Source organism: Oryzias latipes, chromosome 23, assembly GCF_002234675.1.
Source record: "Oryzias latipes chromosome 23, ASM223467v1".
NCBI classification, from domain to species: domain Eukaryota; kingdom Metazoa; phylum Chordata; class Actinopteri; order Beloniformes; family Adrianichthyidae; genus Oryzias; species Oryzias latipes.
The window spans coordinates 3,752,413-3,774,911 of NC_019881.2; the positions used below are offsets into that span (position 1 = coordinate 3,752,413).

At 40.1% G+C, this 22,499-nt stretch overlaps 1 protein-coding gene across 1 annotated transcript in view; it reads right to left on the bottom strand.

The window, feature by feature from the left end:
- The window catches only part of slc13a4 (solute carrier family 13 member 4), a 63,169-nt gene that overhangs the window by 23,363 nt on the left and 17,307 nt on the right, over nt 1-22,499 (bottom strand). The window contains exons 5-10 of the mRNA XM_023952358.1: nt 7,164-7,300; nt 6,908-7,083; nt 6,755-6,818; nt 3,538-3,577; nt 3,366-3,452; nt 3,052-3,236 (exon numbers count right to left, since the gene is read on the bottom strand). Coding sequence (XP_023808126.1) covers nt 3,052-3,236; nt 3,366-3,452; nt 3,538-3,577; nt 6,755-6,818; nt 6,908-7,083; nt 7,164-7,300 — 689 coding nt within the window. The remainder of the gene's footprint in view (nt 1-3,051; nt 3,237-3,365; nt 3,453-3,537; nt 3,578-6,754; nt 6,819-6,907; nt 7,084-7,163; nt 7,301-22,499) is intronic.

Below are 22,499 nucleotides of genomic sequence, written 5' to 3' on the forward strand. Positions count from 1 at the left end.
TGAACTGTAGCTGATGTTTATGGTGTCAGCTATAGGATGCCATGAGTTGTTAAGTGTGTTTCCAACAATGACCCAAACCCAATGACTGTCTGACGGAAAAAAAAACGAAAATTGAGGTCACATGACCCGTTGGCTCTGTGGTCATCGTCATCCTTGTTGATGCCACAAAAACCCAGGCTTAGGGAAAATGGGGCAACATGCCTGACAGTGTTGAACACGCCCAGTCAGCTCATTTCAAAACAGAGGATTTACTGCTTCCCTGTGAATCAGAGGACAGAGCCCCCAAATGTGCAATTTTGATTCAAGGTTTAAAATAAACCAATGCAGTTTGTCAAATCCACTACTGTAGGATATCGTTTTCAATCATTGCGAACCATAACCTGAGTTTTGTTTTGCTTTCAAAATCCTGCTGCCATTTGCTTTTAAACAGTCAGAAAGGACAGGAGTCGCAGCTCCGTTCAGACCTTTCCACATACCAGCGTTTTTCTGCTGCATCAGATTCAGGGCTCTGAAACGATCCTCAAGGGCCCCTTAAGACATGAAGTTCATCACATCTAGTCCCCGTGTTCTGCGAATAACACTTACTGAAGCGTGCAGCAAAAAGATCCCCGCCAACCTCTTCAGCTCTGCCATCCAGATGGCGAAAAGGAACTTTTAAAAGTATGGCGTTTCATGGCTGCCATTAATTAAATTCCTGTACTCAAAGTACAGGAAGCGTGTATTAGCATGAAGTTAACAAATGCTAACAATGGAGCAGCATCTAACCCATGTAGTATCAAATGAATCTTCCTTTTATTGTTTAATTTTTTTATTATTTTCTATTTTTTCTATGTTTATACATACAGTTATGTCTGTCGGTTTGTTCGTAAGTTACAGCAGTGTCTTACTTAACTTTTGATTCCCGTTCCACCCCCGATCATCTTCCCAGGTCTGGAAATGACAGACCCGAAAGAGGAAAAGCTTATGTAACGAAGGAAAAGAGATCAACATTAGATCAACAACAGTGATAGGTTGTTAGCATTTGTTAACCACATGCCAAAACACACTTCCTGTACTTTGAGTTGCGTAGTAACTCCGTTTTGGGCCAACTAAAGAGTACATGTGCATTTCCCTAATAAAGTGATTTTCACATGAAAAAACGTATAGCACAAAAAAACCCGCTGCACTTTTCTTACCTTGGTCTTTGGTCGTTGGTTAACGTTTTAATCCTCATTTCATCCGCTGTTTTTTTTTTTTTTTAATAAAGCCTCTAAAAAGATGAAAGTCCCGACCCACTGCCTCGCCGGATTTGACACACAAATTTCGGCCAAATCAGATCAACCAGAAAGATTACGCTCCCAAGTGACAAACACACCCCTGAACACTGCGCACAAACCCAGTGAGCGCAGGCTTGCAGGTGTGCCGTTTGAAAATGCGGGGTCGCTTGGTTAGAATTGCGCTTGCGCGGTTGTAAGGTTCACGCCCGCTCAGTTGCTGAATACACCTGCTCAGTTGTCTTTGCGCTCATTCAATTAATGGCAGCCATGAAACGCCACATAAAAAGGTCTGCTTGCAGCCGTCTCACTCCCAATAACAAAATAATAAAATCCCTAAAACCTGAATCCCTCTGTAGATCTTCAAGAACTGCAAACGTCTAAACTACTCAACATTTTTCTTACAGATTCAGTGAATTTACAACGCTGCTTTTGATTAAAAGCTTTAGCTAAATTGGGGTTTATTATGATTATTAATGAGAACACATCATTTCTGTTGTTGACTTAATTATGTTACAGGCTCCATTGGATTTTAGTGAGTTGACCAAACTTCACTTTTGCTCTTACCTGTTCCTTTTTCCTTCCAGTGTCAGAGGAGACACAGTAAATTCACACTACTGCCCCTCTATTTGAAAATGTAGGCACATCTATTAATGCAACGCAGATGACTTTTTAAGAACGGCGTTTTCCTGCAACTGCAAGTCCTCAAACAGAGATTTTTTAGTTATAGTCAAAGAAAAATGTTTTGTGTCCCCCGTGACCTCAGAAAACGATTTCTTTATTGTGTACATTTTATTTTTATTTTTTAAAATCTTTATTTTAAAAAATGAATGGTGTGCTTTATAATCTGGTGCGTCTCATGTGTGCTTTTCTTTATTTAACCGTTATGTTTTATATTACCAGAAAATCCCATTGGGATGAAAATCACTTTTTCCAGGGAGACCTGGGCTGAAAGGCACCATCACCATAAAAACATAAAGTTAAAACAACACATTAAGAAATAAATTTAAGAAATAAATTCTGGTTTTTCTAACTGATCAGGAACCAATTTTCTTTGGTAAACAGCGATCAAAAATCTGTTCAAAGGTTTTAGTACAATTTTGTAAACGACAAAGCCGCTTGATGGAGTCTTATGGGTAATGTAGTCACGAGCTTGGTGGAGGGCTACGTATTGTCCTTAAACATTTGCTTGAAAAACTTCCCATCAACCCCTTTTGACCAATCACCTGCCTTTTGGTCTCTAGACATTCTGGGTAGTATAGTCATGTCAACCCTGGATTATTTGTTTGGCTTTAAACGCCTTGTAATCTATGGTCTGAATGTTTATGGCAGAGCAGCTGTAAAAAAAACTTGGTTGCAGAAATTAAATGCAGGGGCTGTGTTGCTGAAGTAAATACATTGTGCAATTAGGGATGTCCCGGTCAGATGGGCCCGATCACATGGTTGGTGACTTGATCGAAAACCGGGTGTTGTAGTCCGATCAGGGATCGGACATTTCATTTCATTTCCTTGTGATCAGCATGCGTTTTTGTGATGGAGTGTAAAACCTGAAAGTCGGACTTCTTGAGACTGAAATTTAACAGATTTTCTGAGAACATGTCTGACTTCTCGGATGTCACGGCAAAGGAAGTGAGACCTGTTTGCACAACAGAACTGTGGGTAGCACTTAAAGAACAAGTAACTTGGATAGAAAAGGGAAAAACCCGATGACTGAATATTTCTGGGATGTCAAAACCGGGCCCTTATCTTTTGTCACCATATCTGAAAAGCAGAGTTTGTGGTGTGCAGGTGCACCTACGTGTTAAACTGTTCGGCAAAGATGAGGTTGGTTGAAGTGCCGGTGATGGTGATGAGGCCACCAATGGTGGCAGCGTACGTGATGCTCAGCGACAGGCATTTACAGATCATATGATCCCTCTTGGTGGGGTACTGGGAGTCCCGCCTGGCTTTGACCCGCTTCAAATTTGGGATCTCAACGGCTATCTGAAAGAGAATAATGGCCGGCAGAATGTGGCTGCTTGAATCGTGCAGTAAGTGAGTTGTTACTCTTTGTGTTTCAGCCTCTCCCTCTTCCACGGTTGCTTCCTTGACCTCCAGTGGGGTCTTACTGACCTGCGGCAGGTGACCGTTGACTTGATGCACAAACGTCTGGTTTGGAACTGGCTGCAGGCCAAAACCATTCACCTCACAACTCTGACCCTGACAGGAAAGAGAGAAAAAGATTCACTTGATCGTTTTATTTTAGGCTTTTTAAAGTTTCACACATTAAAAAAATTAAAATTACCTCACTGAGTGAACAAAGCTCATCTTTAGCGCAGGTATTCCTGAATGAAAACAAGAGAAAACTCAACTAAATTTACTGCAGACAGAAGGCAAAAATAATGTTTTGGTGCAAAAACAAGAAATGCATAAACTGCAGTTCATCTTCCCATAAGGCTTTTCTTTAAAGAATAAAATAAATTATTTTCCATTCTGTAAGAAACTTGAAACATCCATCACATTTGACCACATTAAAAAAAAGATGTCTATATATCTTTTTTTCAAATTTAAAATAATCTTAGGTCATTCACAATTTGGTCAAAAGAAGCTGACAAGAAGTAAACCAGGATGAAACACTTGAAATTATTTGCCTAAATTTAGAATCTAAGATGTTAAGAAAACACATCAGATGGATTTTATTATTTTGTAACAGTAACTTAAGAATAGATTGGGCTAAGGTTAAGCATGGAGGCTGGCAATGTGTATGATTACATGCGAAGATTCATACAATCTCTTTTTAATGTTCTGTTAAAATTTTGGCAGTGAAAGAAAACCCAAAACGACCAGGACATTTGAACTGTGCTTTGTAAAAAATGTTTTTATTTTTTGTTTCTGATATTACAGAGTTCTTGCAGGAGACTCAAAAGACGGTTGAATTAGGGCATATGTAATATTTATATATATATATATATATGTATATATATATATATATATATATATATATATGTGTGTGTGTATATGTATGTATGTATGTATATATATTAGGCCTGCACAATATACCGCAAATTTATCGTTATCGCAATATCCAGCTCTGCAATATGCATATCGCAAAAGACGGCGAATATCGCAATAAATCGCAAACCCAAAATGTGTTAAAACAATCTTCTAGCAGCTTGTAGCATTTAACGAATCAAATAAATCCCTTTATGCTTTGACCAATCAGATGGACGCCTTCCCATTGTTGACCAATCAGATGGAGGCCTATTATGTTAACCCTGGTCCTGAAGAGCCTCAACCCTGCCTGTTTTCCAGCTCTCCTTAACCAGCTTGCTGTTGATTGGCTGACTCAAGTGATTTCACATCCTGATTGACTGAACACACCTGATTTTGGTTATCATTATCGAGCAGTCTAGGGAGAATTGGAAAACAGACAGGGTTGAGGCTCTTGAGGACCAGGGTTAGCCACCCTGACGTTTGTCCCCCATGTCGATGAGGGTCATTTGGAGGATAATTTTTAAACTGTTGCAATGAAATGGGAATGATGTTTTTGTTTATTTTTCTATTTGTTTATTTACCGCAAATTTATCGTTATCGCAATATTGATCACTAATATCGCATATCGCAAGTTTTCATCATATCGTGCAGCCCTAATATATATGAATATATATACATACATATATACATATATATGTATGTATAATATGTATATATTTATATATACACATGTACATATACACACATAAATATTTATATATATGTGTGTGTGTATATGTATGTATGTATATTCATATACATACATACATATATATACATATATATATACATATATATGTATATATATACACACATACACACACATATATATATATATATATATATATATATATATATATATATATATATATATATATATAAATATATATATATATATACATACATACAAACAAACAAACATATATATATACACATATACACGGTTAAATTAGGGCATATATATATATATATATATATATATATATATATATATATGCCCTAATTTAACCGTCTTTTGAGTCTATAGATATATATATATATATCTATATATATATAGATATATATATATCTATATATATATATATATGTATATATATATCTATAGACTCAAAAGACAGTTAAATTAGGGCATATATATATATATATATATATATATATATATATATATATATATATATATATATATATATATATATATATATATATATATGTATCTCCTGCAGTCTTGTGCGTGTTGGTCCAACCAGCAAACGTTTAGCATGGCAAAATCTAGAGACAATCTCCTAAATGTGCTTTTATTAGTGTTATGATTATTATTAAGGGTCTGCTCACTCATATTTTTTTTAATCCGTGCGGTCAGTGTTTTTTCCTTCACTGCAAGGAGGACCTGAAAGACGGGTTAGCATTAGGCTAATATGTGCTTAGAACATAAGCCAAGAAGGTACTTAAAACTCCGAAGCAATTTCATTTTGAAAATGAAAAAGCATTTCTGGTTTTGACTTTTATTTTTAATTATGCAACAGAATCCCTTCGGGTGCTTCCTTAATGGGAAGCAGTGTTCGTATTCATGGGGCGGGAACTACGGAACCGGCAGCAGGAGGAGACACTCGGGGCGATCTATGCCTCAATAAACACTTCAGTGGGCTGGAGTGGTCCTCTGCCGCGGACTTGACGTGCCTTTTCTTGTGGCCAGTCTAAGGCACACCTGTGCAATAATCATGCTGTCCAATCAGCATCTTGATATGGCACACCTGTGAGGTGGGATGGATTGTCTTGGCAAAGGAGAAGTGCTCACTATCACAGATTTAGACAGATTTGTGAACAATATTTCAGAGAACTGGTTATTGTGTGTATGTGGTCAGTGTATATAGTGCGGGAATATCTGAAAGCTTTTTGGAAGTCGTGATCACTAATTTTGGTTTTTTAAACGTCAAATATTATGTCATCAGTTACGTCAAAGTAAAAACTTGTTTAATATGAGCTTTTTATGACTATCTATATATCCACTGTGTTCTGATGATGAAAACGTTGATGGTGAGCATGTAGTGAGCATTGATGCACACTGGTTTTTCGAAAAACTTTTTGGAAATTTCTAGGGCGCTCAATTGTGAATTTGGACAGCACTACAAAATGGCAAATGCACTATACAGTGCACTATGAATTTGGCACGGCCCTAGATTTACTGTGACCGACTGACAAATTTATCTCTGACTCTTTTGTCTCCCTTAATACACCTTGTCTGCCTTATATATGACATAATACCGAAAATAGACCATTCATTGACGACCCGCCTTGTAATCCAGTGTGCCTTATAGCACGGTAGATACATTCCTTTTGGGAACGAAAAAAAAAAAAAAAATCATACTTCAAAAAAGTTACTTAAACATGTGAACAAATGTGTGCTACACATTAAAAACTTATGGAAGCAAATGAGAAAACTAGGAAGCATAAAGGCAGATGGTATGATATGATGTGATCTCTGTACATACCTGTCATTTTGATAGAACAGCTCCAACTGGTTCTTGTCCAGGTTCTCTTCTTTGCTTGACACAACTACAAAAACATCAGTTCTCACTTTAACAACAGCAGAGATGGAACCAGCAGATCTCAGAGACGGTTCAAGGTCCAGAGCGTGGACGTACCGCTGTCTTCCTCTGGGGCGTCCATGGTTTCAGAGTCTTCGTGGCCGTCGGCCAGACCGGTGCAGATCAGCTGTTGAAGGACAGCCTCTGCTATGGGCATCACCATGGCGGTGGTGGATGTGTTGCTGAGCCACATGGACAGAAACACAGTGCAGCACATGAAGCCCAGCACCAACCTGATGGATGAAGAAAAACCAACAAAGGCTTTAATCTCAGTGGAGTGCTCAATTCTGCCGTTTGTGTGTGGGATGCTCACATGCCCGGCTTTGCTCCTGCGATCATCACCATGCGCAGGGCGATGCGTTTGTGCAGGTTCCACTTCTCTATGGACGCTGCCAAGCAGATGACTCCCATCAGCAGCAGAGTGGTGTCCTTGCAGTATTCTGCAGCCACCTGAACACATACAGGAAGTTTGAACCATTACAGAATGAAGACACAAAACTGATAATGTTCTCTGATCAGGAATGAGAGACAGAGATTCTCCTTTCCTCTCCTTCGCCCCAAGAGGGTGACAGACCCACTTCAATGAAAACTGTTTCAGGCGTTTTCTCATGATGGCCTGCCGTCTGGATAAAACCTGTTGGGCTGGATAGTTTCAATATTGCAGTGGGACAATATCACACTCCCGCTCACTAATCAAAGGTGAAATTTTAACAAACTCCTGCCGCTCTGCTGAAACTATATCTTAGAAAACGGCGCAGGTTGTTTGATTTGGGTTAAAAACAGCATCACCGTAATAGACCACCGCTTAGAAAATGGATCAAAAGATGATCGGAGTGGGACTTTAAATAAGCCCAAAGCAACAACAACCCCTGCTGCTGATCACAGACACAAAAAGACCAAAAACAGAACGTATGGCTTGAGTCAAAAGTCTCTGCAACCTGAAGCTATAGAGTCGCATGTGGCTCTTTTATTCCTCCCCTGTGGCTCTTTGGCTCAGAAGAAAATTCTTAAAATGTGAACACATAATAGGTTTGTCGCTGTGGTTAATTTGTTTAGGTTTATTACGTTTTTTGGTGGATTCTCATTAGAATAAGCTCTGCTAGCAAAGTCTTTAATTGCATTTACACGCATAGATTAACCGAAAAAAAATGGATTCCACAATGTTGTCATGTTTATATATTAAAATGAGGAAAAGAAGGAACCAAAATCCTGACAGAAAATACCATGTTTGACCTTAACTTCAGCAGGATACATTTTTGAAGAAACTTGAAAAGAAATTTGAAAGAAACTTTTTTTGTTTGTTTTACTTTCAAAAGGAAAAGAAAGAAAAATATAACTGGTAAAGTTACATTTCTGTTGATATTTAAAATCTACATTTTATAAATGAATGGCTAAATGGCCACAAAAAACGAATAAAGTGTATAAATGTGAGGCTCCTGCTGGGTTTTGTTCTGTGCAAAACTGGCCCAATTGTTTGTTTTAAAGGTTTAAGATTTCATTAAAGCCTTCAGACCCCTGGTCTAAACAATATTACATTTCAGTACTTCAAGTATTCAGAGTAGATATGTACACCTTGAACAGGTCCCCAGTCTGTTTCAGGGCCACACAATCATAGGCTCACTCATATAATCACCAATGAACCGACAAAGCAAGTTTTTGGACGGTGGCGGGAAACCGGAGTTCCTGGTAAAACCTGTAATGGGATTGGAACCAGAGCCTTCTTGCTAAGGGGGAGGAGCACAGACCCCTGGGCAACCCAAAATATATTACTTAACAACGTAAGTTCAACATTATTACAAAGATTGTCCGTTCGTATCAAAATAAAAGACATAAATATGGCAACAAAAATTACAAGAATTATTTTATGTTCGGAAAAATTGTACCAAACACAAGCTAAAGACAAAAAACGTTTTAGTTTTAAAAAATAAATACATTTTGCTGCATCAATTGAGTGTTGAGAGTATTTGCCTTTTTGCATAAAGCAAATAGCTCCAATATTATCAATGTAGATACAGCCAGGATAACTTTTGAGGTAGACGGGATTCAAACATAACTTTCTGTTGCAGAAGAAGCTCCAGATTTAACCACAAAATGCAGAGAAACAGCTGAATTACAGCCCCCCCCCCCATATGACTTTGTAAACAGGGGCCACAGTGCATGTCGTCTTACCGCTGAGTAGTTTGGAAATGTCACATAAACACCTGAAGTCTACACTTTTAATCGTTGCTGGAGAAAACTCATGCTAGTAGAAATGCATTCTGGGAGCTCAGTGCAGAAGAAGAAAACAAAGAGTCCTTTCTCTCTGAATCAAGCTGATCTGGATTTACTTGCGTTTACATGTGCATGCAGAGCTCTGCTCCACAGACTGTATGTACAGGAACAAGAGGACCTGAAAGCTTCCATGTTTGGCCGTTAAACCCGTCCTAATGAACACATAGGTTGGACTTTTTGTTGTTGTAATGATATAAAACCCAAAGGAACAGAATTAGTTCTAAATGAACAAATCACTGCTATTAACAACTTTTGTGACTAGTTTTAAATATTTTTACAAATCGGTTTGAATAACTAAACTATTTTCTAACGAATAGAAAAAGACCTAAAAATCTGTATAAATAAGAATTATGATTTGACATAATATGCTGTTAAAAATACTTGTAGAATATATTATTTATGCTTAATGAGATTTTGCCAATAATATTTTTTTAATATAAATACTTTGATATATTTTCTTACATTTTTTTTTCTACAAAAATATTTTAAAATCTCCACTATTTGCTTCTGTCTTGACTTAGTTAAAGATGAACATGTTCAATAGGGATCACATATGCTCTAGTTTTTAAATTAAATGTATTCTAGGAACTTAAAAAACAACAAATTTAATTTGTAGTTCTGATAGCTTAACTTTTAATTGAAAAGCTAAAAACAACATCTCATAATTTATTATGAGATAAAACCCAAATCTTTTACCACAACAAAACAAAAAGATGGATTTTTGTACATGAGATTTACATATTGTGTGGAGGTTCACCGTTTCAATTTGTATTTTATTTCACATGCAAGTTACCCAATTTTTTTTAACTTGACTCTTATTTTGTAAAAACACTTGAGCATCAAAGTTAAATGCATTTATCTCTAACCTTTTCCTCTGAAATATTTGCAAATTATCTCAGAAACCTACTCCTTTATGAGCAACAGTGTTTATTTAATATAACACAAAACAGTGAATGAAGGTAAATGTATATCTTCCTGATACAAAATGAGTGTTTCTGTGAAATGTGTTACCATTGTTTCAATTCATCAGCAATGAACAGGCACTATAGAAAAGCAAAAAGTCTTTACGAGGTCAAAACACTAAACAAAGTCAACTAGAAAGTCTAAAAACTTGCATTAAAAGGAAATAAATATAAAAAAGTATTTGTGAAAAACAAATATTACAAAGATTGAATCTTAAATTAGTGATTTTTTTTCTAAATTGTGCATATTTTGTACTTAAGTGCAAGTTCATCAAGTCTCATTCTTTTTGGAGGTAAATCCTACTCTCTCCCTATAGGCCATTGCCTGAATAAACGACATCACTCTTCAAAGACCGCGTCATCTCCCCAACGCCACTTCGGGCAGATTTTTTGACAGCCTGAATGCAGTTCGAGGTCCACCACGACTGTTTTATTTTATGTGTTACATAGGCTAGAGTCGCCACGCTAGCTTGTTGCGTAAGCAAAGTCGGACGCCATATTGGGACGGTTGAGATGCTGGCTCACGGCGGTGCTACAATTTCACAAACAGAGCTGGAAAAACGATGACGTGACTTTCTACAAGTAAGTTATTACTGTCTGCTGATAAAAGATAACTTATAGAAAACATTTTAGGAAGACTTGAGTGAGTTTAGTCTCAACAGTAAAAGGCTGAGGCTGATCTCGTAGTCCATTTGGAGCATAGACTGTAAAAACAATGGACAGCTCAACCCCTCCCCTCTCATGTTTTCAAACAGGAAGTACCCGCTGGTTTCAAGACGCCAAAATCCCGTAGACTATTATTGAGAAATAGACAGTTATTACTCGTCATTTTATTCGTCAGAGTAACCATTCTTACTCTGATACCTTCTTCTTGACATCTTCTTTCTAATCCAATTTTTGTTTTTTTACATTTTTTCTTAATCACAAGTTATGCAAGGTATTAACTGACCAATCAGATGCCTACAAGCTCTTTGAACTTCATTAAAGTGCCTTATTTAGTTTTCCTTTTTGCTAGATAGCAGTTTTCCCTTCATCAAACTCGTCATTGATGGCAGCCCCCTCCATCGCTGCACTTCAAATTCCAGTAAAAGACAGCGTAATTAGAAGCACTGGGGTCTTCTGGGTAATGTAGTTCTTTGTCATGGTGGCCTGTCAGACTCCTCCCCCTCCCAGCTCTGCTCCAGACTCATCTGTGACTCATCACCTCATCAACGCACCTGCTACTTAAGGAGACTCATCTCAAGCATTCTTCGCCAGTCCGTTAAACCTGATGGTCTGCCTTTACCACGAGAGTCACCTGAGTCCTCATCCGCCGCGAGCACTCCAGCCATGCCACCGTCAAGAACTCCATTCACGCCACTGCCGTGAGCTCCGGTCACGCCGCTGCACAGATCTCCGTGCTCACCTTGGTCTACGAGCCGCTGTCAAGCTCCACGCTGCTCTCTCCTCCTGGATCCGCTGGCTCCTTCAAAATAAAACCAGTTACTTACCTTTCCACCTACCTGCCTCTTCCTTCCGGGTTGCAGCATCTGGGTCTGCCTTGATCTGATCATGACAGAACGGACTGGCCAAGACCTCGACCCAGCTGACCCGGAAGGACTCCGTTTGGCCGTAAATCATCAAGGCATTATGCTGGGACGCCAAGCCGACGCCCTTTCCAAAATGGCATCAGCTCAACAAGACCTTTTTCACCGCCTCGATGGTTTGACACAAACTTTATTGGAATTAACTGGACAATTTTCTGGTTCCGCAGCGCCTGGCCCTGCTCCACCTTCAGTCAACCTGGAACCTACTGCTTCCACCGCTAACCCGGAAAACTACCGTCTCCAGCCAGAACCATTTTTTGGTAATGTAGAAAATTGTGGGGGTTTTCTGCTACAATGTCAACTATTATTTCAGCAGGCTCCCAGATATTATCACACAGATCATAGCAAGATTACAATGATCGTTAACTCCCTGAGGAGTAAGGCGCTCCAGTGGGCCCAAGCCTTCCTCGCCGCCAACCACATAACTCGTTTGCCATTCAAACGCTTCATCGACGAGTTCAGACTCGTGTTCGACCAACCTCGCAAGCAAGAAGAAGCCACCAGGCGACTTCTCAGTCTCCAACAACGCAACCGGTCAGTCAGCGACCATGTTGTAGATTTTCGCATCCTGGCGGTGGAGGCAGGCTGGACTGATCCTGCCTTGCGGGGGGTGTTTTACCAATCACTCAATGAAACCATAAAAGATAATTTATGTACCCAGCCAGAAGCCTCCTCTTTCGAGGAACTTGTGGCCTCCGCCCTACGCTTTGACATCCGACTTAAAGAACGCCAACATGAATGCCCGCATCCTGTACGTAAGACCACTATGGTCAGTTCTACACCGCAGCCCACTCTAGAACCTCCACCATTGAGTTTTCTACGTAAAAACCTTGATGAACCAATGCAGGTCGGTCTCTCACGCCTCTCAGCTGAAGAACGTAGCAAAAGTCGTGAAGAAGGGCTATGTTTTTACTGTGGGGGTCAAGGTCACCAAGTCTCCCAGTGTTCACTTCGTTTAAACTCCCGAACCCCCCCAATAAAAGACAGGCCACCGGGGAATAAGTCAGTTGTTTCAACCCGAAATAACTTTTGTTATATTCCTGTCAAGCTATGTTTCCAGTCTAAGTGTTCTGATTTTCATGCCCTCATAGACTCTGGTGCTGAGCAAAGCCTTATTGATCAGTCTTTGGTTTCCCGTCTCTCTCTCCCTATAGAGCCCCTCGACAATCCCATCAATGCCGCTGGGTTGGGGGGTCAACATCTCTCGTGCATCACTCACTGCACAAGACCCGTGTTACTCATCACTTCCGGTAACCATCATGAGTTTATTCGGTTTTTCGTCACCACATCCCCTCACAGTCCTGTTGTTGTGGGTTATTCGTGGCTTCAGATCCACAACCCTCAGTTTGACTGGGCTAGGCGACGCATTTCCAATTGGAGTGGGTTTTGTCTGGCTAACTGTCTTCAATCAGCTATTCCACCCGTTCCTCCAGCTATTATTCCTCAGCTCGAGGACATCGATTTATCATCCGTCCCCTCTTGTTACCACAAATACAAAGCAGTTTTCAGTAAGAGTAAGGCTGGTTCGTTACCACCACATCGTCCCTATGATTGCGCCATAGAACTACTTCCTGGCGCTACGCTCCCCAAGGGCCACTTATACAACCTCTCCGGTCCTGAGAAAACTGCCATGGAAACCTATATTCATGAAGCTCTCTCCTTTGGCCAAATTCGCCCCTCTTCGTCTCCAGTAGGCGCTGGTTTCTTCTTTGTTGAAAAGAAGGATAAAACCCTCCGCCCTTGCATTAATTATCGTGAACTTAACCAAATAACCATCAAAGACAAGTACGCTCTTCCCCTCATCAGTTCGGTTTTTGACTCGGTCCAGGGGGCCCAGGTCTTCTCAAAATTAGACCTTCGAAACGCCTATCACCTAGTACGCATCAGGGAGGGCGATGAGTGGAAGACGGCATTTAACACACCCATTGGCCACTACGAATACCTAGTGATGCCTTTCGGCCTTACTAACGCCCCCGCCGTGTTTCAGAGACTTGTCAATGATGTCCTCCGCGATTTCCTTAACCGGTTCGTGTTTGTCTATCTCGACGACGTACTCATTTTTTCCCGTGATCCTATTCAACACGAAAAATCATGTTCGTCTCGTCTTATCCAGGTTTCTAGAGAATCAACTTTACGTTAAGGCAGAGAAATGTCAATTCCATGCTACTTCGATCCAGTTTTTGGGGTACATTTTCGAAGCCGGTCAGATTCGCCCCGACCCGGCCAAGCTCGAAGCCGTTTCCCAGTGGGAACCTCCTACCACCCGTAAAAAAACTACAACAGTTCCTGGGTTTCGCTAATTTCTACCGCCGTTTTATCCGTAACTACAGCACCATAGCCGCTCCCCTCACTCAGCTCACCTCAGTCTCCAAGCCCTTTACCTGGAGCACTCAAGCCCAAGAAGCCTTTGACAATTAATTTAAAATCTCGGTTCATCTCTGCTCCGATTCTCATCCAACCTGACGCCACCAAGCAATTCATCGTCGAAGTCGATGCCTCAGACACTGGGGTAGGAGCCGTCCTCTCCCAACGTGAGGAAACCTCCGGCAAAATAAAACCTTGCGCCTACTACTCCCGCAAATTATCCCCGGCTGAACGTAACTACGACGTTGGAAATCGGGAACTGCTAGCCATTAAATTGGTACTGGAGGAGTGGCGTCACTGGCTGGAGGGAGCAACTCACCCATTCATTGTCTGGACAGACCATAAGAATTTGGCTTATTTACGCACAGCCAAAAGACTAAACTCCCGTCAAGCCCGGTGGTGTCTCTTTTTTGATCGCTTTAACTTCACGATAACTTACAGACCCGGAAGCCGCAATACCAAGCCTGATGCCCTCTCCAGAAAGTTCAGCCCTGATGATGCTTTGCCTCCTGTTTCCATCATTCCTGCTACCTGCATCGTTGGCAATCTAACCTGGGACATCGAAACCCGCGTCAGAAATGCCCAAGGTGAGGAGAACTGTGACACCCCCTGTCCTGACGGCACTCTGTTTGTCCCCACGTCCCTCAGGTCTGACGTCATTGCCTGGGGACACAGTTCCCGTATCGCCTGCCACGGGGGAGTGCATAGGACTCTTTCTCTCCTCCGCAAGAGATTCTTTTGGCCCAAAATGGACAAGGATGTTCGGGAGTTTATCGGCGCCTGCACCATCTGCGCTCGGTCTAAGTCCGGCAACTCTCCACCTGCTGGGTTCCTCCATCCCTTGCCCACTCCTCACCGTCCTTGGTCCCACCTTGCTGTAGACTTCGTCACGGGGTTACCCCCTTCTCAGGGTAATACTGTAATCCTCACAGTTGTTGACAGATTTTCTAAAGCGGTTCACTTCATTCCCCTTCCGCAGCTTCCCTCGGCCACAGAGACCGCCAAGATCCTTGTCAACCATGTATTCCGCCATCATGGCATCCCTGCCGACATTGTGTCTGACAGAGGACCTCAATTCATATCACAGGTATGGAGGACCTTCTGTACTGCACTTGGTGCTTCCGTCAGCCTGTCCTCAGGTTACCACCCGCAGTCTAATGGACAGGCTGAACGTGCCAATCAAGAACTCGAAGCTGGCCTCCGTTGTCTCGCTGCCCAGAATCAATCCGACTGGTCAGAGTTCTTAGTCTGGATCGAGTATGCCCACAACTCTCACCCCTCCACAGCCACGGGCATTTCCCCCTTTGAAGCCTCGCTGGGCTACTCTCCCCCTCTGTTTCCCTCGCAGGAGCTCGACCTTGCCGTTCCCTCCGTCCAGGAGCACCTTCAGCGCTGCCAGCGCATTTGGACCCAAACCCGTGAGGCGCTCCTACGTACCAAAGATGCCAATTGTCGCATGGCCAACAGGCACAGGGTGGAAGGTCCCGTGTACCAGGTTGGGCAGAAGGTGTGGCTGTCAGCCAAGAACATCCCCATTCAATCCTCGTCCCGCAAACTGTCGCCCCGGTACATCGGGCCCTACGTCATCGAGAAATTTATTAATCCCACCTGCGTTCGTCTCCGTCTGCCTGCGGCCCTTAAGGTACATCCATCTTTCCACATTTCTCAAATTAAGCCTTTTCTGGACAGCCCTTTCTGCCCGCCTTCCGTCTCCCCACCGCCCACCCGGGTCATCGACGGCGCTCCGGCGTTAACGGTCTCCAGGATTTTGGACGTTCGCCGCCGTGGCCGGGGTTTTCAGTACCTGGTGGATTGGGAAGGGTGCGGACCTGAGGAACGCTCATGGGTCTCCCGTTCCTTCATCCTCGACCCTTCCCTCATCGCCGATTTTTACCGTGCTCACCCGGATCGACGTCCTGGACCTCCTGGATGTGGTCGTTAAGGGGGGGGGGGGGGGGGTACTGTCATGGTGGCCTGTCAGACTCCTCCCCCTCCCAGCTCTGCTCCAGACTCATCTGTGACTCATCACCTCATCAACACACCTGCTACTTAAGGAGACTCATCTCAAGCATTCTTCCCCAGCCGTTAAACCTGATGGTCTGCCTTTACCACGAGAGTCACCTGAGTCCTCATCCGCCGCGAGCAGAAGCTGAATCCCTCTCGCTCTTCAAGAACTCCAGCCACGCAACCGTCAAGAACTCCAGCCATGCCACCGTCAAGAACTCCATTCACGCCACTGCCGTGAGCTCCGGTCACGCCGCTGCACAGATCTCCGTGCTCACCTTGGTCTACGAGCCGCTGTCAAGCTCCACGCTGCTCTCTCCTCCTGGATCCGCTGGCTCCTTCAAAATAAAACCAGTTACTTACCTTTCCACCTACCTGCCTCTTCCTTCCGGGTTGCAGCATCTGGGTCTGCCTTGATCTGATCATGACATCTTCCTTAAATTATGTTACATTGTTGGCAAATTACCACAAAATAAAATTGAAAAAAAACGACAAAACTTTTTTGCTGTCCTTACTATTGGTTGGATCTCCCTCCCATAAGTATTTTATTCGACACTGTCTCAATCCTGTGACTAAAACCTATTCTTAAAATGGTCCCGTCTATCAACTGAAGCTGAAACAGATTTATTGTTATAATTATGGCTTTGTTATATATTTCTATATATAAACAAAAGTGTAAGTGTAACGAATGATATATGTATGACCCCCTTTGATTTTGAGATTAAACCTAATTTTATGAGTTTTTTTATTGTTCATTTCTAGTAAGTTCTTGAGCCAATGGAAAAGAAAGCTGGAAATTTGAGGGAAAAGTTTTACAGAAATAAATAAAAAGCAAACATAAAGAGGAGAAACGACACTGAAAGTCAACAACAGTTGAGCATATGTTAGGAAAGGGGGGCATGAACACTCCATTAAGACATGAGTGTAAAGTACAGAGCATATTCGTCTGCACCGCAGCTCTGACTCCCATCAGGCACCACTGTTCATGCCAGAGTGCCCGACACAACAGCGTTGACTAGTTTACCACTAATGTTTGCCACGCCACAGCAGAGTGACGTGGCCGGCCGTCAGCAGGAGCTTCATCCACACAACCCTGAACTACCAACAGGTCTGCTTCCCCAGACCTCAGTCGTCCAATCCAAACAAGAACAGGTGGAATAAGTTTAGACTTTGGCAAAAACGTTTACAAAGAGCTTCAGCAATGACTCCATAAATTACCTAATAGATGAAAAGTCTTTTGAAGGAGTGCTTTATTTTGAAAATCTCTCGTCTTTAAGGAACATTGTGAGCCTGTGACACTTCGAAAGAGAACGTTTACATGTAATATTTCACAGCTTTAATCAATGGTGTTTTCTGAAAATGTTCTCAAAACAATAAGTTAACACTTTTTCTTTTACTTGGTAGAACACAATAAATCCATCTGTACTACTTTCTGATCTGAGTACTTTTTTTTACTTTTGAAAGTAAACTGGAAATACAGCACAGACCAAAGATTTGGACACACCTTTCCATTCATTTGAATGGGAAGGTGTGTCCAAACTTTTGGTCTGTATTGTAGTTCGACCAAAAAACAACAACAAAAAACAAAATCAAAACATTCCATTTGCCTGTAGTCCACAGCACCCATCAGTGGTGTTTGGATAAATTATAGCTTTGGAAAAACACAGACACGATTTCACTGAAGTTACTAACATGCTGATTACTGCTCATTCGACTCGGCAATTAACTTACAAAAGAAATAAAAACTCAATCAGGTTTTGGTACTTTATTAGGTAACGCTTTCTTTTACAGTAAAGTACTTACAGTGTACTTAAGTGGTATTTACATGGTACTTATAGTGTAACTACTGGGTACTTTCAGGGTACTTACATGGTTCTTTTTTATGGAATTTACTGGGTACTTACAGTTTGTTTACATGGTACTTTCTATGGGACTTTACTGGGTACTTACATGGTACTTTTTGTGTCTACTCTGTACTTACATGGTACTTACTGTGTATTTATATGGTACTATTTGGTTCATACCTATGTGGTACATACTGGGTATTTATAATATTCTTACTGGGTATTTACATGTTGTGCAAAGGTGTCTTTTATGGTACTTACCACATGTAAGAACAAGGTAAGTACAAATAAAGTACCTTGACCTTTAGGTCTGCACTCGCTGCACGTTTCATGGTATTTACCATGAATTTACCAAAGAAACTACCCCTTAAGTACAGTGAAACTGTAACTGTAAAAGAAAGTCAGCCCTATTTCCACTCAACTACATGGTACTTTCATTACTAAATACTGGGTATGTTCACTTGAATAGTACTTGGTACTTACCCCTTAAGTACACTGAAACTGTAACTGTAAAAGAAAGTCAGACCTATTTCCACTCTATTACATGGTACTTTCAGTAGTAAATGCTGGGTATGTACACGTATTACCTTCCTGTGCAGTGTACATACACACTTGGTCTTCTGACCTCACCAAATGAGACAATGCTAACCTGTTGGTAAGGGTAAAGTAACTACATTGTAAAAACATATTCTGGCCTGATTACTTCTTGTAACATGAGGCAAGTTTAAAGAGAAACAAGACAGCAGTGAAAACAACAATCTTTAATATGATACATGTCTGCAGCATACAAAGTCTCATCACCATGAAATAGGTTTTAAGTACAAAACAGTACAAAGGAGCATTCCAAAAAACACATTATTGGCCTGAGGGTCGTGCTTTTTGTCCGTCAAAATTTCTTCAGCAGAGTTTGGTAACGGTGCAGGACTTCTTCAGGGTTTGTAACTGCAAGAAAATTCACAATATGAGCTCAAGTGAACATAAAAAGCATAACGACTTTGATGAAATACAAAATAAATTGTACTTATTTAATCATTTCTGTAATGAGTTTGATACATTTCTGTGAATTCTTTATAGCTTTGACTGTAATGCTTGAAATTAATCAATTATCCTCATTTATGAACATGACAATAAATTACTCACAACTTTATATTTTAGTTACATAAACAAGAACAACAAAAAAGAAATCAAAGAAAAAAAATCAAAATTGCCATAAAAAATCAAATTTGTTTAGACAAAGAATGACAAAAGCAATGTTTTAATTGGCAATTGCTGTGTGTATTTATTCTTTATAAATATTATTCGCACCTACAATTTGCATTAGCATGAAAAACATGGCAGTGTAAAAGAAAAGGAAAAAATAAATAAATAGGCAATTTCAAATTCAACACAGTTATTCACAAAAATATGTTTTAATTTTCAAACATTTACATTCACTGTTGGGTGGTATTGTTGTCTCTATCATATTTGAAAATAAATAAATAAATAAAAATAAAATAAAAACGGCGAAAGAAAAGAAAATGGGGAAACGGCATTTAAACTCTTCATTAATGTAAATAATATGTCCACTTGGTGGATTTAGCTTACTTTAGCTTACTCTCCTGTGGCTTCACGGATTCGTCTGGGATGTCTTCTTCACCATAGCTGATCTAAAGCGGTAAAAAGACGGAAGTACGTCATCATTATTTTAAATAAACGCCTTTCTTTGATTTTCCCAGAAAGACGTGCGCTCAGTCAAACGAGCACAGAACAACAGACTTTATCATTTAGGCTACGTGCTTGTTTTACAGGTGCCTCTCTCCTGGTAAGTAACAAAAATGTTTGTAGATTTTCATTACAAACTTTGAAAATGTATACATGAAATAACTGAAATTATTGCAGTAAGGTAGACATGCTCTTACGTCATGTTTCAAACACAGAGATAGCGGCTTGAAATCACGAGGTTAGCTTCTTTATAAAGTTTGATCAGTTTAAATATTTACATGTAATTTATCCAATATTTAAAAAAAAAAAAAAAAACACTGGCTTACCTGCCAGATGAAGAGAAATTCAAACTGTTGCGCACGCCTCGAGGCTCTCCGGATTAATCTGCACGTTCACTTTGGGGGTAGTTGTGCTGCATTCAAGTGTGCTGGGAATTTGCAACTTTACCTCCCCTGGCATACTTAACAAAAACACACACTCGGGGGTTTTTTAGTATTAAAACTAATTATTTAGCCTTGTTGTTTTACATATTTTCCTGACATTATATAATATATATTTAAAAAAGTTCATTTTTAGAACAATATTTAAAAAAAAGTTAAGTTTTGAATAATTTATTATCATGTTTTTAAATGAGGATAGTACTTGATTAATTTCAAGCATTACAGTCAAAGCGATAAAAAAATTCATAGAGATTTATCAAACTCATTACAGAAATGATTAAATAAGTAAAATTTATTTTGTATTTCATCAAAGTCGTTATGCTTTTTATGTTCACTTGAGCTCATATTGTGAATTTTCTTGCAGTTACAAACCCTGAAGAAGTCCTGCACCTTTACCAAACTGGACAAAAAGCACGACCCTCAGGCCAATAATGTGTTTTTTGGAATGCTCCTTTGTACTGTTTTGTACTTAAAACCTATTTCATTGTGATGACACTTTGTATGCTGCAGACATGTATCATATTAAAGATTGTTGTTTTCACAGCTGTCTTGTTTCTCTTTAAAATTGCCTCATGTTACAAGAAGTAATCAGGCCAGTATATTTTTTTTACAATGTAGTTACTTTACCCTTACCAACAGGTTAGCATTGTCTCATGTGGTGAGGTCAGAAGACCAAGTGTGTTCATGTACACTGTACGGGAAGGTAATAAGTGGCATTTACTACTGAAAGTACCATGTAATAGAGTGGAAATAGGTCTGACTTTCTTTTACAGTACAGTTTCATTGTACTTAAGGGGTAAGTACCAAGTACTATTCAAGTGAACATACCCGGTATTTAGTAATGAAAGTACCATGTAATAGAGTGGAAATAGGTCTGACTTTCTTTTACAGTACAGTTTCATTGTACTTAAGGGGTAAGTACCAAGTACTATTCAAGTGAACATACCCGGTATTTAGTAATGAAAGTACCATGTAGTTGAGTGGAAATAGGGCTGACTTTCTTTTACAGTTACAGTTTCACTGTACTTAAGGGGTAAGTACCAAGTACTATTCAAGTGAACATACCCGGTATTTAGTAATGAAAGTACCATGTAGTTGAGTGGAAATAGGGCAGACTTTATTTTACAGTTACAGTTTCACTGTACTTAAGGGGTAGTTTCTTTGGTAAATTCATGGTAAATACCATGAAACGTGCAGCGAGTGCAGACCTAAAGGTCAAGGTACTTTATTTGTACTTACCTTGTTCTTACATGTGGTAAGTACCATAAAAGACACCTTTGCACAACATGTAAATACCCAGTAAGAATATTATAAATACCCAGTATGTACCACATAGGTATGAACCAAATAGTACCATATAAATACACAGTAAGTACAATGTAAGTACAGAGTAGACACAAAAAGTACCATGTAAGTACCCAGTAAAGTACCATAGAACGTACCATGTAAACACACTGTAAGTACCCAGTAAATTCCATAAAAAGTACCATGTAAGTACCCTGAAAGTACCCAGTGGTTACACTATAAGTACCATGTAAATACCACTTAAGTACACTGTAAGTACTGTACTGTAAAAGAAAGCGTTACCCTTTATTATTGGTATTTTTTTAGTTCCCCCCCCCCACAAGAAGCAGACTATTTGTTACGTGGTGCGGCTCAATGTCACGTTACTGTGCACCGACCTTAATGCACACTCAGCACCCAATCAGAATTGAGTATTTCTCCGGACAATGGTATCATAAAATAATTGAATGTATTAAAGTATTGCACTGGCATAAGCGCTGGATAGTAACTGGAACAAGAGTTTATCACAACAGAAAGCCAGCAGAAAACACTCTGTCCTTCACTTTAAGTATATGACAGTATCTCCATCAAATTTTACAATTGGCAACAATATTGCCTTAAATTTTAATTAGTTTCTTGTCCATCTTTTTGTCGTGTTTATTGTATTTGCTTGATACAGAGAGAATATGTGTTTATAAATCATTTCATTAGTAGCTTCTAAAAAAAATTGTTGATCCACATCTAATACTCAGAGTTAATGGTGGATATTTCCTCAAAGTGATTTAGGAAACTACTTGTGGACTTTTCTGATATTGGTCACCTTATATGGCATTTTTTACTCACACACAGGATGAAAAAAGTACCTTACTTTTGCTCGTTTAATCGTTTTAATCCAGTGTTTCTTTACTTTTTGTTTGTTTCTGCTTTTAACACTTAAATACTGGATAATGCTCCTTGAAGTACCTTAAGTCTTCGACCGTTTATGCAATTCCAACGAATTCTGTTGCCGAAAAGAAGCTTTGCCGACAGACAACACACATCGCCTATCGGCAAAGCTGCTTTTCTCCACATCAGCATCAGTTGGTTTACCTTGATTGCGTAAACACTTTAAACTAGTAAAGTGCTGCCTATGTGCCTCAGAAGTGTGGCAAAGCTGCTTTTCTCAGCTTCAGAATCCATTGGAATTATGTTAG